Source organism: Silurus aristotelis (genome assembly GCF_946808225.1).
Source record: "Silurus aristotelis genome assembly, chromosome: 13".
Classification (NCBI taxonomy): Eukaryota; Metazoa; Chordata; class Actinopteri; order Siluriformes; family Siluridae; genus Silurus; species Silurus aristotelis.
The window spans coordinates 6272196-6289210 of NC_139586.1; the positions used below are offsets into that span (position 1 = coordinate 6272196).

General features: G+C 43.8%; 2 protein-coding genes and 2 pseudogenes across 4 annotated transcripts; all 4 read right to left on the bottom strand.

The window, feature by feature from the left end:
• Positions 1–1504: 1504 nt before the first annotated feature.
• On the bottom strand, positions 1505–2258 carry LOC310736163 (low-density lipoprotein receptor-related protein 4-like; the record flags this gene model as incomplete). Its single annotated transcript, XM_083559542.1, has 2 exons — positions 2222–2258; positions 1505–1819 (listed from the first exon to the last, which is right to left on the bottom strand). Exons 1-2 carry the CDS (start codon positions 2234–2236, stop codon positions 1505–1507), a joined length of 330 nt encoding a protein of 109 aa, XP_083415668.1. The 5' UTR covers positions 2237–2258.
• Positions 2259–13538: 11280 nt separating this feature from the next.
• Positions 13539–14009, bottom strand: LOC310735325 (histone H3.2). The gene has a single exon (XM_083557975.1). The coding sequence runs from the start codon at positions 13993–13995 to the stop codon at positions 13585–13587; it is 411 nt and encodes a 136-aa protein (XP_083414101.1). The 5' UTR covers positions 13996–14009; the 3' UTR covers positions 13539–13584.
• Positions 14010–14445: 436 nt separating this feature from the next.
• On the bottom strand, positions 14446–14911 carry LOC310735507 (histone H2A pseudogene; annotated as a pseudogene). The gene has a single exon. The product of its transcript is annotated as a histone H2A pseudogene (transcript).
• A 250-nt stretch (positions 14912–15161) lies between these two features.
• Positions 15162–16676, bottom strand: LOC310735505 (histone H1 pseudogene; annotated as a pseudogene). The gene has a single exon. The product of its transcript is annotated as a histone H1 pseudogene (transcript).
• Positions 16677–17015: the final 339 nt, after the last annotated feature.

Here is a 17015-nt window from a genome sequence, read left to right on the forward strand (position 1 = left end):
TTTCTGGACTCAAATGAAGGTGTAGAACCATCTTAAGGATGATCAGAAGAAATGGAGAGCACCTGAGTTAAATATATGAGTGTCACAGCAAAGGGTCTGAATACTTAGGACCATGTGATATTTCAGTTTTTCTTTTTTAATAAATCTGCAAAAAGGTCAACAATTCTGTGTTTTTCTGTCAGTATGGGGTGCTATGTGTACATTCATGAGGAAAATAAATGAACCTAAATGATTTTAGCAAATGGCTGCAATATAACAAAAAGTGAAAAATTGAAGGGGGTCTGAATACTTTCCGTACCCACTGTATATATATATATATATATATATATATATATATATATATATATATATATATATATATATATATATATATATATATATATGAAGATCGTAATGTGAAAATATCAAGCCGAGACATGGCCTAGCCTACCCAGGACTCTTAAAGTATTAATTTAACAAGTTACAGAACTTAATTATGGTATCGTAATGTAAAAACATGCGGTATAGTTTCGCTAGTGGCGGGCGGAGCCGAACAAAACAAGAGGTAAACGTGACAGTCATCAAAGATGAGTGGATCTGTTATTACTTCAGTGTTGAGCTCAAGGGAAAATACAGATGTGGCCCACAATATTGCCACCCCTAAATTGGAAAATGAAACAAGCTGACCTTTAAAAAGTGTAAAAACGTGAAGAAAAATCTGATTTAAAATCTACATTTAAAATCCGAATGGTTTCTCACCCATTCTACTGATGCAATTGCCGCTTTTTGGGTAAAGAGTAGTGTTTCTGTGTGGATATTTGTGTGCATGTTATTTGTGACCAAACTGTTCCTTTTACCAATCAAATACATTATATGTTATACTGTCTCAATTTGGAAAGAAGAGTAGAATAAGAAAGAAATGATGAGGAGAAAGCAGAAATCTCTCAGGGGGTTCAGAAAGTACCAGGACAGAGCTCCTGACATCGGCGCCCTCCTGATTTCGGGTCCCGTGAGGCCGTTAGCAGTTTCAGCACATTATACAGAAAAATTATATTTAGATTAAAGTTCCTGAAAGTGAGATGAGTGATGAGGGACAGCATCCTGTAAAAAATTTAAATGAACGTCTCGTCTTTACCACTGAGTCGCTTTATACACAATAATCTGTATTTAAGTTAAAGGTAAAAAAAAAAAAAAAAAAAAAAAAATACCAGTATATTAATCAATGATATTCTAGTGTTTCTTTAAATGTTCGTGCTCGGTTCTCAGAAAACAGTAAAAGTCAGAGTTTTTCGTCCACTGCACTGAACATACTGGATGGTGCGCTCTGTGTGTGTGTGTGTGTGGTTTAGGTTCCAGTAGAGTAGTGTTTTAAATGTATGTTTGTTTTGAAAGACGTGTGGAAGATTATGCTTGTGTGCGTGTATGTGTGTGTGTGTGTGTGTGTGTGTGTGTGTGTATATATATATAAGCTTCACACTTCGCTCTCAGTGGATGGCTTGCGATAACCCTAACCCTAACCCTAACCCTAACTCCAGCCCGTGTCAGGGAGGGCACCGTGGCGTTTGGGCGTCACTACGGGAGCAGTGCTGAGACTTGAGCATTCCGATTGGTCGCCTAGAAGCAGCTGTTCGGTCTCGGTGTCGTCCAAGGAGGCAGAGCTTGCCTTGAGGGAGGCGGAGCTTGCCTGGAGGGACACCGTATCGGTGCGCATGCAGGTTTTAAAGGTGCCTCCTCGACACACCTTTAGCTGCTTCAGATCCTCCCAGTAAAGATCCTCCACCGAGAGCAGACACACCCCCTCCACGATACAAATCTTCTCGTTGGTGTAACTGCCCTCCTGCTGACACACACACACACACACACACATGCAGGTTTATCACTTAAGATAATATATAGAAGTATATAGAAGCCAAACCCACACACAGTTTCCATGCAGGTATGTTCAGTGATGCCATAAAAAAACGGTGCAAATTAAATTCAAAAGATTAATTGCTCATTAAACTCTATAGGTACACAAGAATGTCGTGCTACAAAAGCAATGTCAATTCAATATCATTAAACAGCTTCAGACTGAAACACACACACACACACACACACACACACACACACACACACACACACACACACACACGTGTGCATGCAAGTCATTTTGATCTTAAGTTTAGTTCTGGATTAAAGAACAATTTCTCTGGAAAACACACTCTGTTTCAGTCCGAAGCATCTCATCATGCTGTTTGACTACCTTCGCTCTCGCCATGTCGGTGTAACGGAAAACAGGGAATTAGAAGACGAAAGGAGAGAGGGAGTTTTAGGGGTGAGAAAGCTGTAGTGAAGAAAGAGTGGAGGAAAGAACAACAGATTAAAAAGGGACGAGTGCACGGTTTAGGATGTCTCAGTGCGCTGTTATGTCCTGCTTTCGTTTTTTCCAAATGATTTCATTAACAGTAAAAAAAAAAAAAAAAACAGTTACAGGATATGATGTGTACTAAAAATACTGTGTAATCAAAAAATCTATCTAATGATGTCCCTTAAGAGTCGCTCTGATGATTCCCGTAGGTCTGAACGTTACGTGTTATATACATCGTGCCTAAAGTCTGACTACATGGTGAAAGAGTGGAGAAAAAAAAAGAGTGCGTGTCAAATGCTTGAGCTGCATTTACATATCTGACCTGATCTGCGTTTGTGTTGTATGTGATAACGGATGAAAAATGAACCCAGTAGTACAGAAAGAAAAAAAAGAACCTGACGGAAAAAAATAACTTCTCTATTTTTTAAGTACGTGTACCTCTTTTTTATATCATAACTGGTTGTATATTGGTGGTTTCTGTGCTGTTTCTATTTTCACGTCCTGTGTTGATGTTCGGTAGAAATGGTTACTGTACGTTAAGTTGCGGGATCGGCGAACTTGGACTTTTGTGTCTGAGGACAAAAAGAAAAAAAAAAGTCTTCACGCAAAACTCATTCTACTTGACACATTCCAGAAATATTATACAACTTTCCTGCCAATTCCCCCTTTTCCCAATTCCTCAATCTCATTCCTCCTCTCCCACCCTCCATTCTTTCTCTTCCATACCCCTCTACTCCTCCTCTCCCACCCCCCTCCTATTCCTTCTCTCCACTTGCTCTTCTCCTTCTCCTATTCTTCCTCTCCCACACCCCCTCTCCTATTCCTCCTCCACATTCCCCAACTTTCTCAATTCCAGCTCTCCCACTACCTCTTTCCCGTTTTTCCCACACCCATTCTCCCAGTCTTTCCTCTTTCACACCCCCTTTTTCCCTGTTCTTCCTCTTCCCCATTCCCCATCTAGCAAGTCCCCTTTATCCCGTTCTCTTTTATAATGTAATAATTTATTACCCGAACAAGCGTTTTATCTTTGACAAAACAGAGATCAAAATACTGAGTGAGATCTTACACACACACACACATACACACACACACACACACACACACACACACACACACGCTGTTGTAATGAAGCTCTTACTGTGAGGCGCAGACACCACGTTACTCTGAACGCAGCCATCCGCAGCACTGCAGATCTGGACTGTAATTAATATTACAGGTTGCATTTAACAGCCCGTCACTGCACACTTTAACAATGATGAAACTATCATATTAGTATTTCCATTCGGGATAATTTTACTTCAATTTTACAATGTTTCAAAGTAAAATCTTTTACTTTTTGCTAAAATACATTTTGCGAAATCAATCGTTTCTTTTTGTTTATGAGCGGATAAAAACTTAACCGGTCAATCACACAGCAAGCCACCAATCAGTGTCACATGCTCTGTTGTGAATTTGTTTTGACTGGCGCTTGGTGGTATCTACTTATCACCAACATACAGTTCAGCGTCAGTTCAACAGCAAGCAGAACATTTAGGGAAGAGTCTTCTTACTCAAACTGGTGTGTTGAGTAACAGAGTCTTTTCAATCTGAAATTATTAAACAACAGTCTTGTGACAAAAATGATAATAGGAATAATATAGCCATAATAAAATCATAGTACTTTGGATAATTAAGTACATTTGAAGGTAAATGCGTTTGTGCTTTCACTCAAGTGAAGGTTTAAAGAGAGCACTTTTACTTTTACTGGAGTCATATTTTACCAAGTGCATCTCTACTTTAACTCAAGTACATGTTCTGTGGACTTTGTCCACCACTGTATTCTAAAAGCAAAAGCAAAGTGAATACCAGTGGTAAAGTATAGTATATGTAACGTATTTAAGCAAATTATTATTATTTTTTTTAACTATACTTAAGTAATTTTTTGGTTTTACTTTATCTAAAATGATTTACTTTTAGTTTATTTGTTTATTTGATAGATTGCTTTACTACTTTGTTTTTTGTTTTGTTTACTGACTTGTTTGATTGGTTGTTGCATTCTGGCATGTTGAAGTTGTTGTGCTGATTTTGGTTAATGCAGTGTTGTAGTAGTAGCAGTAGTTGAGGATCAGGGCATCTTCATAACAATATGAAGTCGAATACTCAAATACTGTTAAATCATATACTTAACTCATATTGCAGTCGATGACTTTGAACTTGTAATGGAGTAAGTTGTGCAGTAATCTATACTTTTACTCAGGTATGATTTTCAGATATTCTTCAAACCTCGCACGTGGCGCCCTCTCTAACTGCTCTTACCCGACTGCCAGTTGGGTGCCACCACTATAATGTCCATCAAACCCTCGACGTTAGCCAGGATGGTCTCTTTGTTCCGCCCTGTGTGTTTATCCACCCTTTGGATGGATTTGGTTTGCCAGTCTGTCCAGCAGATCCAACGGTCTTGCTGCAGGATGCGGGAGAAACGAATTAGAGGAAAGGAAACCGGCTACAGAGCAGATAGGAAAATAGAGGGAAAAGGGAGAGAGAAAAAAGATAAGGGGTAGGGAGGGAAAACGAGGGCCAGAGATGGAAGGGTGTGGATGAAGGAGATAGTAATGTTAGGGGTGTGAGTGGAGGACTGATGAGGAGCGAGTGAGTGAGTGAGTGAGTGAGTGAGTGAGTGAGTGAGTGAGTGAGTGAGTGAGTGAGTGAGTGAGTGAGTGAGTGAGTGAGTGAGTAGTGAGTGAGTTTCCTGAGTGAGAGCGAACGGATGAGACACGGGAGTGACCAGGACTTGACCGTAGTTTGCCGCTCAGGTCTGAACTTTCGATGCGGTCCAGGTGTGCATCCACTCAGAAGATCCTACACACACACACACACACACACACACACACACACACACACACACACACACAGGTACAACTACTACCTACAACTCAAACACAGTTTAGCTGTTTAGCTGTGGTAAAATAAATTGTGAACAAACAAACAGGGTTCGTATCTTTCATTTTAAAAAATCCATACTTCTCCACACTCAAATGATTTTAAATTCCATGCGTTAGTTTACAATCTCTGATGTCTGTCAGAGTCAGAATCTCTGATGTATGTTATATCACCGAATAAATGCCGGGATGTTTTAGCTACTGTAGCTCACCAATCCACGTTTAATGCACTGCATTTTATTAAAACTGCAATTCTAAATAAGTGCAATGTTGAAAAGATGGAAGATATATTTTGAGTAGCTGATGAACAAGGAAAATGAGAGAGAGTGAAGGTTGGATGGTGTGGAGATGGTGAAGCAGGAAGTGGAAAAGATTAGTAAGGAGGAAATAAGAGCAGCGATTAAGAGGATGAAGAGTGGAAAGTCGGTAGGATAAAGAGTGGAAAGTTGGTAGGACCAAAAGACAGATGAAGAAGCAGAGATACCTCCAGAAGCATGGAGATGTTTACAAGAGATGGCAGTGGAGTTTTTAACCAGGTTGTTTAACAGGATTTTGGAAGGTGAGAGGATGCCTAAGGAATGGAGAAGGAGTGCACTGGTACAGGTTTTTAAGAATAAGGGAGATGTGCAGACCTGTAATTACAGGGGAATAAAGTTGATCAGTAACACCTTGAAGTTATGATGATGGTGGATGATATTGTGATTTGTGTTGAGAGTAGGGAACAGGTTGAAAAGAGCCTGGAGAGTTGGATGTATGCGCTGGAGAGAAGGGGAATGAAAGTCAGTAGGAGTAAGTAAGAGTACATGTGTGTGAATGAAAGGGAGGGCAGTGGAGTGATGCAGTTGCTGGAAGAAGAGGTGGAGAAGATGGATGAGTTAAAGTACCTGGGATCAACAGTGCAAAGTAATGGAGAGTGGGTTGGAGAAGTGAAAAAAAAGAGTGCAGGCAGGGTGGAGTGGGTGGAAAAAAGTGGCAGGAGTGAGTTTATAGGACTGTGTTGAGACCTGCGATGTTGTATGGATTAGAGACAGTGGCATTAAGTAAAAGACAGGATGTGGCACTGGAGGTAGCAAAGCTGAAGATGTCAATATTTTCGTTGGGAGTGACAACGATTGGACAGGATTAGAAATTAGTTTATGAGGGGGACAGCGCATGTAGGACGTTTTAGGGACAAAGTAAAAGAGAGGACTGATTGAGATGGTTTGGACATTTGCAGAGGAGGGACATGGGGTATATCGGTAGGATAATGCTGAGGATGGAGCCACCAGGAAGGAGGAAAAGAGGAAGGCCAAAGATGAGGTTAATGGATGTGGTGAGGGAAGACATGCAGGTTTGAAAGAGGCAGATGAAGAGCACAGAGTAGTATGGAGACGGATGATCCGCAGTGGCGACCCCTAATGGGAGCAGCCGGAAGAAGATGATTTTTCTCTTCTTTTTGAGGGCTCTCCAAAGTGGATTCATTAAAAAATGCCAGAAAGCGATTTTGAATCATTGCCGCGACGTGTCAGCCCAGTACAGGGACAAAAGTGTGTATGAGCAACTTTTGGGAAACAATTAAAAACTAAAGTGTGGACAAGGGGGTTTATAAATGTATTTGGATTAGTGTGCACAAAGCCTTTGTTTCATAAAAAATATTTTTTACAAATTCTTAATTTTATATTTTAGGAAACCAAATAAGGCAATAGTTGGAAAAAATTTTTTTAATACAGTGCTCTTTTTTCTATACTAAACCAGACCTGGAAATCACTCAAATCAAATCATACTTTTCCAAAATGCTTAGAAACCTAGAAAAAAAAAACGCTGCTTCCATAGAAAGCTTTGTCGTCTTGTGCTACATAAATGTCGTTTAGTTCTCTTCCTGTTTCTCACCTTCGCGTGTCATAATCGAGCATGAGTCTGTTTGGCCAGCCGAGATCTGTGTTGATCTAAACTTTGCGGTCCGATCCGTCCAAGTTGGCGCGCTCAATTTTAGCAATATGACCCCAATCTGTCCAGAACAAATACCTAAAACGAATCGGAAAAAGTCAGGAAGTCAGTCAGCATTAGTGACAACGAGATCTGTTATATCAATCAAACAGTTGTGTAGGTTCTGCGCTTGTGTGAGAACATAACTCCCCCATACCAGCAGGTGGCAGTAGTCTGTATTTGGCATCCAAACTGGAAAACAGGAAGAGCTAGAACTGTGAATGTATAAAGACTACACAACACAGCCGACAATCCACTACGTCTCTGTCAAGCTTCTCAACCTTAACAGAAGATGAGATACTGCAAGTCATCCAATCTTGCAATCGCACCACCTGTCCTCTGGATCCAATTCCTTCAACTATACTTCAGACCATCACACAAGATCTCCTGCCCTTCATCTCCACAATCATCAATGGGTCATTAACATCTGGCTATGTACCAACTACCTTTAAGCAAGCAAGGGTCATTCCCATCTTGAAGAAACCTGCTTTGGATCCATCAGACATCAACAACTACAGACCGGTATCACTTCTCTCCTTTCTTTCTAAATCTCTGGAATGCACTGTTTTTAACCAACTGTCTGTCTATCTCTCAGAGAACAACCTCCATGATCCTAATCAGTCTGGGTTCAAAGCAGCACATTCCACAGAGATGGCACTTTTGGCTGTTTCTGAGAAACTGCATGCTGCTCGGTCAGCCAAGCTGTCATCTGTACTTATCTTCCTGGACCATTCAGCAGCATTTGACACAGTCAACCACAAGACACTTTTGTCAACCCTCAAGAGCCTCGGTATCTGCAGACCAGCATGGAACTGGTTTGCTTTCTACCTGGAAGGTCGCTCATACCAGGTAACATGGAGTGGATCCAAATCTGCCCCGTGCAGACTCACCACTGGTGTCCCACAAGGCTCGGTACTTGGTCCCCACCAAGTACCACCCTCCATTTGTCATTTGTCATTTCAGACTGCAACTCTCTGCTGGCAGGTCTTCCCCAGAACTCTATTCGTCCACTGCAAATGATCCAAAACGCAGCTGCACGACTTGTGCTCAATCAGCCCAAGTTCTCCCACACCACCCCACTGCTGTGCTCCCTTCACTGGCTTCCAGTAGCTGCACATATCAGATTCAAAACACTGATGCTTGCCTACAAGGCCAAAAATGTTCCAGCACCATCTTACCTCAGTGACGTTATCACATCTCGCACTGCACCACGCTGTCTGAGATCCTCCAGCACTGCTCGACTGGTACCTCCTTCCTCCAACAGCATGAAACCATACTGTTGCTCACAGATGGTCACCTCTTCTCTCAACCTGGCTTCCACTACTCTTTCCCATAACTTCATGGTGTGACTGATCAACTTAATTTCCCTGTAGTTACTGCAGGTCTGCACATCTCCCTTATGCTTAAAGATCGGTACCAGCACACTCCTTCTCCATTCCTCAGGCATACTCTCCCCTTCCAGAATCCTGTTAAACAATCTGGTTAAAAACTCCACTGCCATCTCTGCTAAACATCTCCACGCTTCTACCGGTATGTCATCTGGTCCAACCGACTTTCCATTCTTCATCCTCTTAATCGCTGCTCTCACTTCCCCCTTACTAATCCTATCTACATCCTGCTTCACCAACTCCACATCCTCCAACCTTCTCTCTCTCTGATTTTCCTCATTCATCAGCTGCTCAAAATACTCCCTCCATCTTCTCAACACACTCTCCTCACTAGTCAACACATTTCCCTCTCCATCCTTTATTGCTCTAACTTGCAGTACATCCTTCCCAGCTCGGTCCCTCTGCTTGGCCAATCGGTATAAATCCTTTTCTCCTTCCTTAGTGTCCAACCTCTTATACAGTTCCTCATATGCCTTTTCCTTGGCTTTCGCCACATCCCTTTTAACCTGCTGCCGCATCTCCTTGTACTCCTGCCTACTTTTCTCATCACTCTGTCGATCCCACTTCTGTTTTGCCAACCTCTTTCCCCTAATGCTCTCCTGCACTTCCTCATTCCACCACCACGTCTCCTTGTCTTGCTTTCTATTTCCAGATGTCACACCAAGTACTTTTCTAGCTGCCTCCCTCATCACTCCTGCAGTAGTTGCCCAATCATCCGGCACCTCTTCACCACCACCGAGCCCCTGTCTGACCTCTTCCCTGAACCTCACACTACACTCTTCCTCCTTTAGTTTCCACCATCTTATTCTTCTTTCAAACCTTACTTTCCTCCTCTTCTTCTTCGCCTCCAAAACCATCCTACAGACCACCATCCGATGCTGTCTAGCTACACTGTCCCCCGCCAACACCTTACAGTCTCCAATCTCCTTCAGGTTGCATCTCCTACACAGAAGATAATCCACCTGTGTGCACCTTCCTCCACTCTTATACGTCACCCTATGATCCTCCTTCTTCTGAAAATACGTGTTCACCACTGCCATTTCCATCCTTTTAGCAAAATCTACCACCATCTGCCCTTCCACATTCCTCTCCTTAAAACCATACCTACCCATCACCTCCTCATCACCTCTGTTCCCTTCACCTACATGCCCATTAAAGTCTGCCCCAATCACCAATCGTTCTTTCCTAGGTACACTATCTACCACTTCATCTAATTCACTCCAGAATCTTTCTTTCTCCTACATCTCACAGCCAACTTGTGGAGCATAAACACTGATGACATTTATCATCATCCCTTCAACTTCCACCTTCACGATCATCACCCTATCAGAAACTCTCTTCACCTCCACTACACTCTTACTGTACGCTTCCTTCAGAATCACCCCTACACCATTTCTCTTCCCATCCACATCATGATAAAACAGTTTAAACCCACCTCCAATGTTCCTGGCCTTACTCCCTTTCCACTTGGTCTCCTGAACACACAACACATCTACCTTTCTCCTCTCCATCATATCAGCTATCTCTCTCCCTTTACCCGTCATAGTACCAACATTTAAAGTACCAACCCGAACCTCTACTCTCCTACACTGCTCCTTTTCCTGCCGTCTCTGTAGACGCCTTCCTCCTCTCCTTCTCCTCCTTCGGCCAACAGTAGCCCAATTTCCACCGGTACCCTGTCGGCTAACGATACCTGTGGCGGTCGTTGTTAACCCGGGCCTCGACCGATCCGGTATGAAATTCTCATTTGTGATCCGCATATTTTATTTGGCACATGTTTTACGCTGGATGCCCTTCCTAACGCAACCCTCCCCATTTACCCGGGCTTGGGACCGGCACTAAGAGTACACTGGCTTGTGCCCCCCTAATGGCTGGGTTCACTGGGACTTTAATTTAATTAAGTTTAATTTAATACATTTTCTGAATTTCACATCTTATTAACTAATTAATTGATTTTATGAGATGAAAAAGGGGAAAAAAAGAAAATTAGCCAAACATATCAGCAAAAAAGAAAATCGCCATCGGCCAGAGAAAACCCATATCGGTCGACTTCTACCCAACACTTATACGCAGAAGAAGTGCTGTAAATCCAACACCCAGGAAGATTTACACTAGAAGAAACACCAGGAGATAATTTTTACCCTTTACTGGGGAACACAGCGATGGCTCTCAGCTCATCCAGGCTGTTGTTGATCAAGATTTTTCGCGCTGATCCGTCCAATCTGGAAACCTTGATGGTGTTCCGACCCGTATCGGTCCAGTACATGTTTCTGGCCACCCAATCGACGGCCAGTCTGTGGTCTTCAGACCCTGACAGATCACCTTCTCCATTCCACTCCCGTCCAAATTCAAGCCACTAAAAAAATCGGTATAATTTAATAATCTGGTGTTTCCCATGTTACTAAAACATCCTTTAAGGGTATACAGGGATATTCCTAATAAAGGCAGAGGTCGGTGGACGTTGTAGAGCTTGACTGCCATCGTGTGGCAATGTTTACATGTTGCAGAAAAAGGTAGATTAAAGGAATTGATGCTCACATCATTTTGTGTGATTATTGTGTATGGAACAGCCATTTACTCTAAGGTTTTGCATTAATAGTTTGAGATGAGATCAGAACAAACAAACAAACAAACAACATACACGAATAAAACCTTTAAAAAAATAGACCAAAAACACTTCATACTAGTGTTTAATGGTATACAGGGTTTCTTCCTAAAGTGAACTGTGAGTCCCTTTTTGTCTCGCTTCGTGTTTATCTAATAGGCCAGTAGAACACGTCATATATATCAAATTGCACTAGTGCCCATAACTATTTTGACATTCACAAGTTCCTAGATCATTTAAATATTTGTGTGCGTACGTGTGTTTGTTTGTTTTTTATTTGTTGCTTTTCCTAAATCTCTTCTTTTGTCCAATGTTGCACAATATCCTGGAAAGTGTCGGTATATTTGGACTGTGTTACTAAGTCAATAATGTCACATTAGATTAACATATCTCTCTCTCTCTCTCTCTCTCTCTCTCTCTTTTTCTCTCTCTCTGGACCAATAGCAATTGCCTACCTCTTTCCAATCTGGATGCCATTCCCACAGTGATCTATCAGCCCTGACTCACCTGGACAACCCCAGACACTCATCAGTTTGCTGATGACACCACGAATGGTAGGCCTGATCAGAGGAAAAGATAAGACGGTTTCAGGGAGGAGATCCAGCGCCTAGTAGAAGTCGTCCTCATCTTCAAGGATCTTAAATGGTCACTAAACTCTTCACTCTACTTCGCACACCCATGACTTCAGTACCACTCATATTACATCACTTCAATACCAGAAACAGTTTTAATGCGTTTCTTGAACATCCTTTCTGAACCGCTGCTATATTGCTCCTTTGCACAACACTTTTTTTTGTTTACATTTTTGCTACTGTTCAATTTTGTTCACTTTGTCTTGTCACAACAGGTTTACTGGCGGAGCTATTTTGTATTTTATGGCTTGTCTTGTGTTGTCTTGCACTGTCTTGTGTTGTCTTTGCACTGTTTGCACCAGTGTGCACACATGCACTTTATGTGACAAGGACACTTACCAGTCCTTAGCCCTGTGTGTTTTGTTTCTGGAATTGTTGTTTAATGTAGCATCAGGGTCCTGGAGAAACGTTCATTTTACTGTGTACTGCTTCAGCTATATATGGTTGAAATGACAATAAAAGCTTCTTAACTCATCAGAAAGACTCAACAACGCCTGTGTTTGCTGAGGACACCTTAAAAGTCCTGTCTGTGCTTCAGGATACTGGAGCACTTCTACAGCTGTACCATTTCTGTTGGTACAGCAACTGCATTGCTTCAGGCCCTAAAAAATGAAATGAAAAATGAAAATCTCCCAATGAATCATTGGCACTCAGCTCCCCATCTTGGAGGACATTCACAAGAAACACTGTCTGGAAAGGGCACAGCAGTTGTCTGTGCAGAGCTCACAAGATCATCAAGGACACTTCACATCCCAGTCACAAACTGTTTAACCTCCTTCCGTCAAGATCGAGATACAGAAACATATGCACCAGAACCAGCAGGATCAGGGACAGCTTTATTTCCATCCACCATCACCACACTGAACTCTACACTACACCGTTAGATCACTGTATATGTAAATGTTACATATTGTATTTTGTATACTCCGCATTCTCTACACAGTGTTTTACTTACAGTACATCTGCACTACTATTTTATTTATGTGTATCTATATATACCTTACTGTACATCCTGTCACATTCATGTATATACAGATATCTATTTCTATCTATCTAACGCACCTCTGAGCAGATGCTAAATGCATTCTCTTAGCTCTGTACATGTATCTTGCACAATGACAACAATAAATCTAATCTAATATATAATATAAAATTACACTAGTGTCCATGAGTATTTGGAGAGGGCCACTATTTATATATTTGTGTGTGTAGTCAGGTTTGGACGTGCTGTATATGCACAGGGACACGACAATGAAAGAAAACATACATATAGTGCTTTGGATTCACGTTATATCAAATTGATCCTAACGCATAAAAAAACATGTTTAAATGTTCATACTAAAGTTTAAATGTTCATACTAAAGTTATCTGTGAGAGAATTCATACTATGATGAATGCAATTTATTGGTTCGTTTGCCTCCATTAGAATACAAACGAGGACACGAGAATGGGAAGTGACACTTTGGCCACAAGATGGCAGTCATGCTCCGTGCAGAACAGCAAGCGACCAGCTTTTTGTATGTTTTATTACTACTGTCGCCAAGTACTAAAATAATCTATAATAAACACAAAATGCTCAGCGACACAGCCACAAAATCAGACGTGTTTCCTGAAGCGCTCCATTCTTCTAAACTAGACACTATATAATCATCATTTGTTTAAAACAACCATGGTATAGACTTGCTCGTTTTACTGAGACAATGAGGTGGCTCTTAAAAGAGCCTTTGTGTGTATTGGACAGAGTTATTGTTTAAGCGCGCTCTCCGCGAATACGGCGGGCCAGCTGAATGTCCTTGGGCATGATGGTCACTCTCTTGGCGTGGATGGCGCACAGATTGGTGTCCTCGAACAGGCCGACCAAGTATGCCTCGCTCGCCTCCTGCAAAGCCATCACGGCGGAGCTCTGGAAACGCAAGTCAGTCTTGAAGTCTTGAGCAATTTCTCTCACCAGGCGCTGGAAGGGCAGCTTGCGGATGAGCAGCTCAGTAGACTTCTGATAGCGACGGATCTCTCTTAAAGCCACGGTGCCGGGACGGTAACGGTGAGGCTTCTTCACACCGCCGGTAGCCGGAGCGCTCTTGCGAGCAGCCTTGGTGGCGAGCTGCTTCCTGGGCGCCTTGCCACCAGTGGATTTACGGGCAGTCTGCTTAGTTCTTGCCATAGCGTTGCGCTCTGCACTTCACGAACAAAATAACAGAATAAAAAGCGCTAGCAAACGTTGGCTTTTTAAGCCTGAACGACGCCTTGCGTTCATTGGGCGTCTCGAAACCTCTCGTCTTGCATTGGATCGATCGCTCTACGTCACTCGACGACCATTGGCTTAGACCAAGTCAGCGCCACAGTCCGACCACTCCACCCTCCCTCGGCTCTCTTGCACAGCTGTTTTCCTGTTCTATAGTTACACCATAACGGCCGTCGCAATTTAGCTTCACTTTTCAGACCTTGTTTAACCAGCATACTTCCCTATTATATTTATGCTTCTAAGATTATTAGACTATTCCAATGGGCCCTATTAAATGTGATTCTCTTGGGTGCAACGTTGTAGAATGAATACAATTATATACACAAAGCATACACAAAGTAACAAACTTGCACTTTTTGAGTCAAAGTGGGTGGCTCTTAAAAGAGCCTTTGGGTACTGACAAACACAGCATTGGACGACTTTACTTGGTCTTGACAGCCTTCTCAGTCTTCTTAGGCAGAAGTACAGCCTGAATATTAGGCAGCACACCACCCTGAGCGATGGTCACTCCGCCGAGCAGTTTGTTCAGCTCCTCGTCGTTACGCGCGGCGAGTTGCAAGTGTCGGGGAATGATACGAGTCTTCTTGTTATCACGGGCAGCGTTGCCAGCCAACTCCAGAATCTCAGCGGTCAGATACTCCAGCACAGCCGCCAGGTAAACGGGAGCGCCAGCACCGACGCGCTCAGCGTAGTTGCCTTTACGCAGAAGCCTGTGCACACGGCCTACAGGAAACTGCAGTCCTGCCCTCGATGAGCGAGTCTTGGCCTTGGCCCTAGCTTTGCCGCCAGTTTTGCCTCTTCCACTCATTTTGCTGCAGATTAGATTTGTTCAAGGAACAAGTAGATAATAGTGAATGCTTCGCGCTGAAAACTCAGTGATATAGGCAACACAGCCACTCTCTTATTGGCTTAGAACACCATGTGATCAACATCCAATCACAAATGGTGAAATTCATTCAGCCTCAGCCTACCATGCACCCCCCCCCCCCCCTTTACACACACACACACACACACACACACACACCTCCCCTAGTCTCTCTGTGTGTGACTGAGGAGTAAACGCGCGCTCATGGAAGAAACAGGTCTCAGAAAACAACATTCATGTGACATGTGTACAACGATACATAAATCATGTAATCATAAGCATCCCTATACCTGTGTCTGTCGCGGTTTTGAAACTCTACATAGTTTGTGTATTTAAACATCATAAATCCCTATCTTGTATTCGCTTTCAGTTTCATCATGGGATGATCCAAAATGTTGCTCTTTGGGGGAAAATATAGGTGGCTCTTAAAAGAGCCGTTTAGTAAAGGAAGACATGAAATAAACAAACAAACATGTTTACTTCTTCTTGGGCGCTGTCTTTTTCGCCTTTGCAGCCTTGGGCTTCGCCGCTTTGGGCTTCACGGCCTTTGCTTTCTTGGGGCTCTTGGCTGCTTTTTTAGGAGTCGCCGGCTTTTTCGCTTTCTTCGGGCTCTTGGTGGCTTTTTTAGCAGCCGCTGCAGGCTTCTTTGCCTTCTTCGGGGACTTCTTGGCGGCGGCAACAGGTTTCTTGGCCGCCACCTTCTTGGGCTTCTTCGCCGCAGCGGGTTTCTTCGCCTTAACAGCGACGGGCTTCTTCGCCTTAGTCGCGGTCTTCTTTGTGGGCTTCTTGGCTTCCGTCTGCTTCTTGTTTAGCTTGAAAGAGCCAGACGCGCCGGTCCCTTTGGTCTGTAGAAGAGTTCCTTTCAGCACGAGACCCTTGACAGCGAGCTTGACGCGGGAGTTGTTCTTCTCCACGTCGTATCCGCCGGCGGCCAAGGCTTTCTTCAGGGCGGCGAGCGACACACCGCTTCTCTCCTTGGACGAGGAAACCGCTTTGACGATGAGCTCGCCGACGCTGGGCCCGGCTTTCTTGGCCCTCGACGCTGCTTTCTTTTTCGGCGCTTTAGCCGGCGCGGCAGCGGGCGCGGGAGCAACTTCTGCCATCTCTCTAGTATCTCTAGTCTCTCAGTGCGAGTCAGACTCTGTATACGCTGTGTAACACACAGAAACCTCCCGCCCCTCTGCTGGTAGGCCGGTCTTAAAACCGAGCATGAGAACGTTGTAGACTCAAACGGGCCGCCGCCGAATGAGTGTGCCTCCGCGACACGCTCGCGAGTGTGTTTTCTCGCAGCGTTTCTCGTCGTAAATAAGACGCCGAAGACAAGATCCCGCGCTATTATGCAAACATTTCGCGCGTACGGGCTTGCACGTGTTTCCCGAGGCCCGTCATGGCCGAATAGAGAGCAGTGGTCTCTCGCGTTTTGCACGGAAGTGCACCGCGCGCCTGGAGCTCGAGCCGGCGCTCGGCGCATTTGTGCAGAGTGCAGTGTAAAAAGTGGTGCGTAACAGCCATGTCGGTGGAACAGCGTGTGTTTCACGTGAACGGTGAGCCTTGTCAATGTGTCTGACGCATTAGCAGTGTGTGAGTGCTGTGCGTAGTATTGGGAACGCAGGCTCTTGTGGGCTGTGTGAAGCACATGTGTTAGTGTATGGAGCAGGTGTGCGAGCTCCCCGTGTGCCTCCCGCAGCCGGACTCTATGTCTATGTCATCGTCTGGTCTTCGCCACTCGGCCTGGCGCTCCTCGTGCACGGTCCAGTCCTCTAGAAGTCCCAGGCCGACAGGTGTGCCTCGTTGCCCTCTTAACCCTAATTCCAATCAGGTCAGGCTGCACTAACCCTAATTCGAACAGTGCTAACACTAACCCTAATTCCATGTCACTCAGGCTGCGCTAAACCAAATTCGAACAGTGGTAACCCTAACCCTAATTCCATGTCTTTCAGGCTGCACTAACCCTAATTCGAACAGTGGTAACTCTAACCCTAACCCTAATACCATGTCATTTAGGCTGCGCTAACCCTAACTCGAACAGTGTTAACCCTACCCCTAATCCCGTTCCATTCAGGCTGCTTTAACC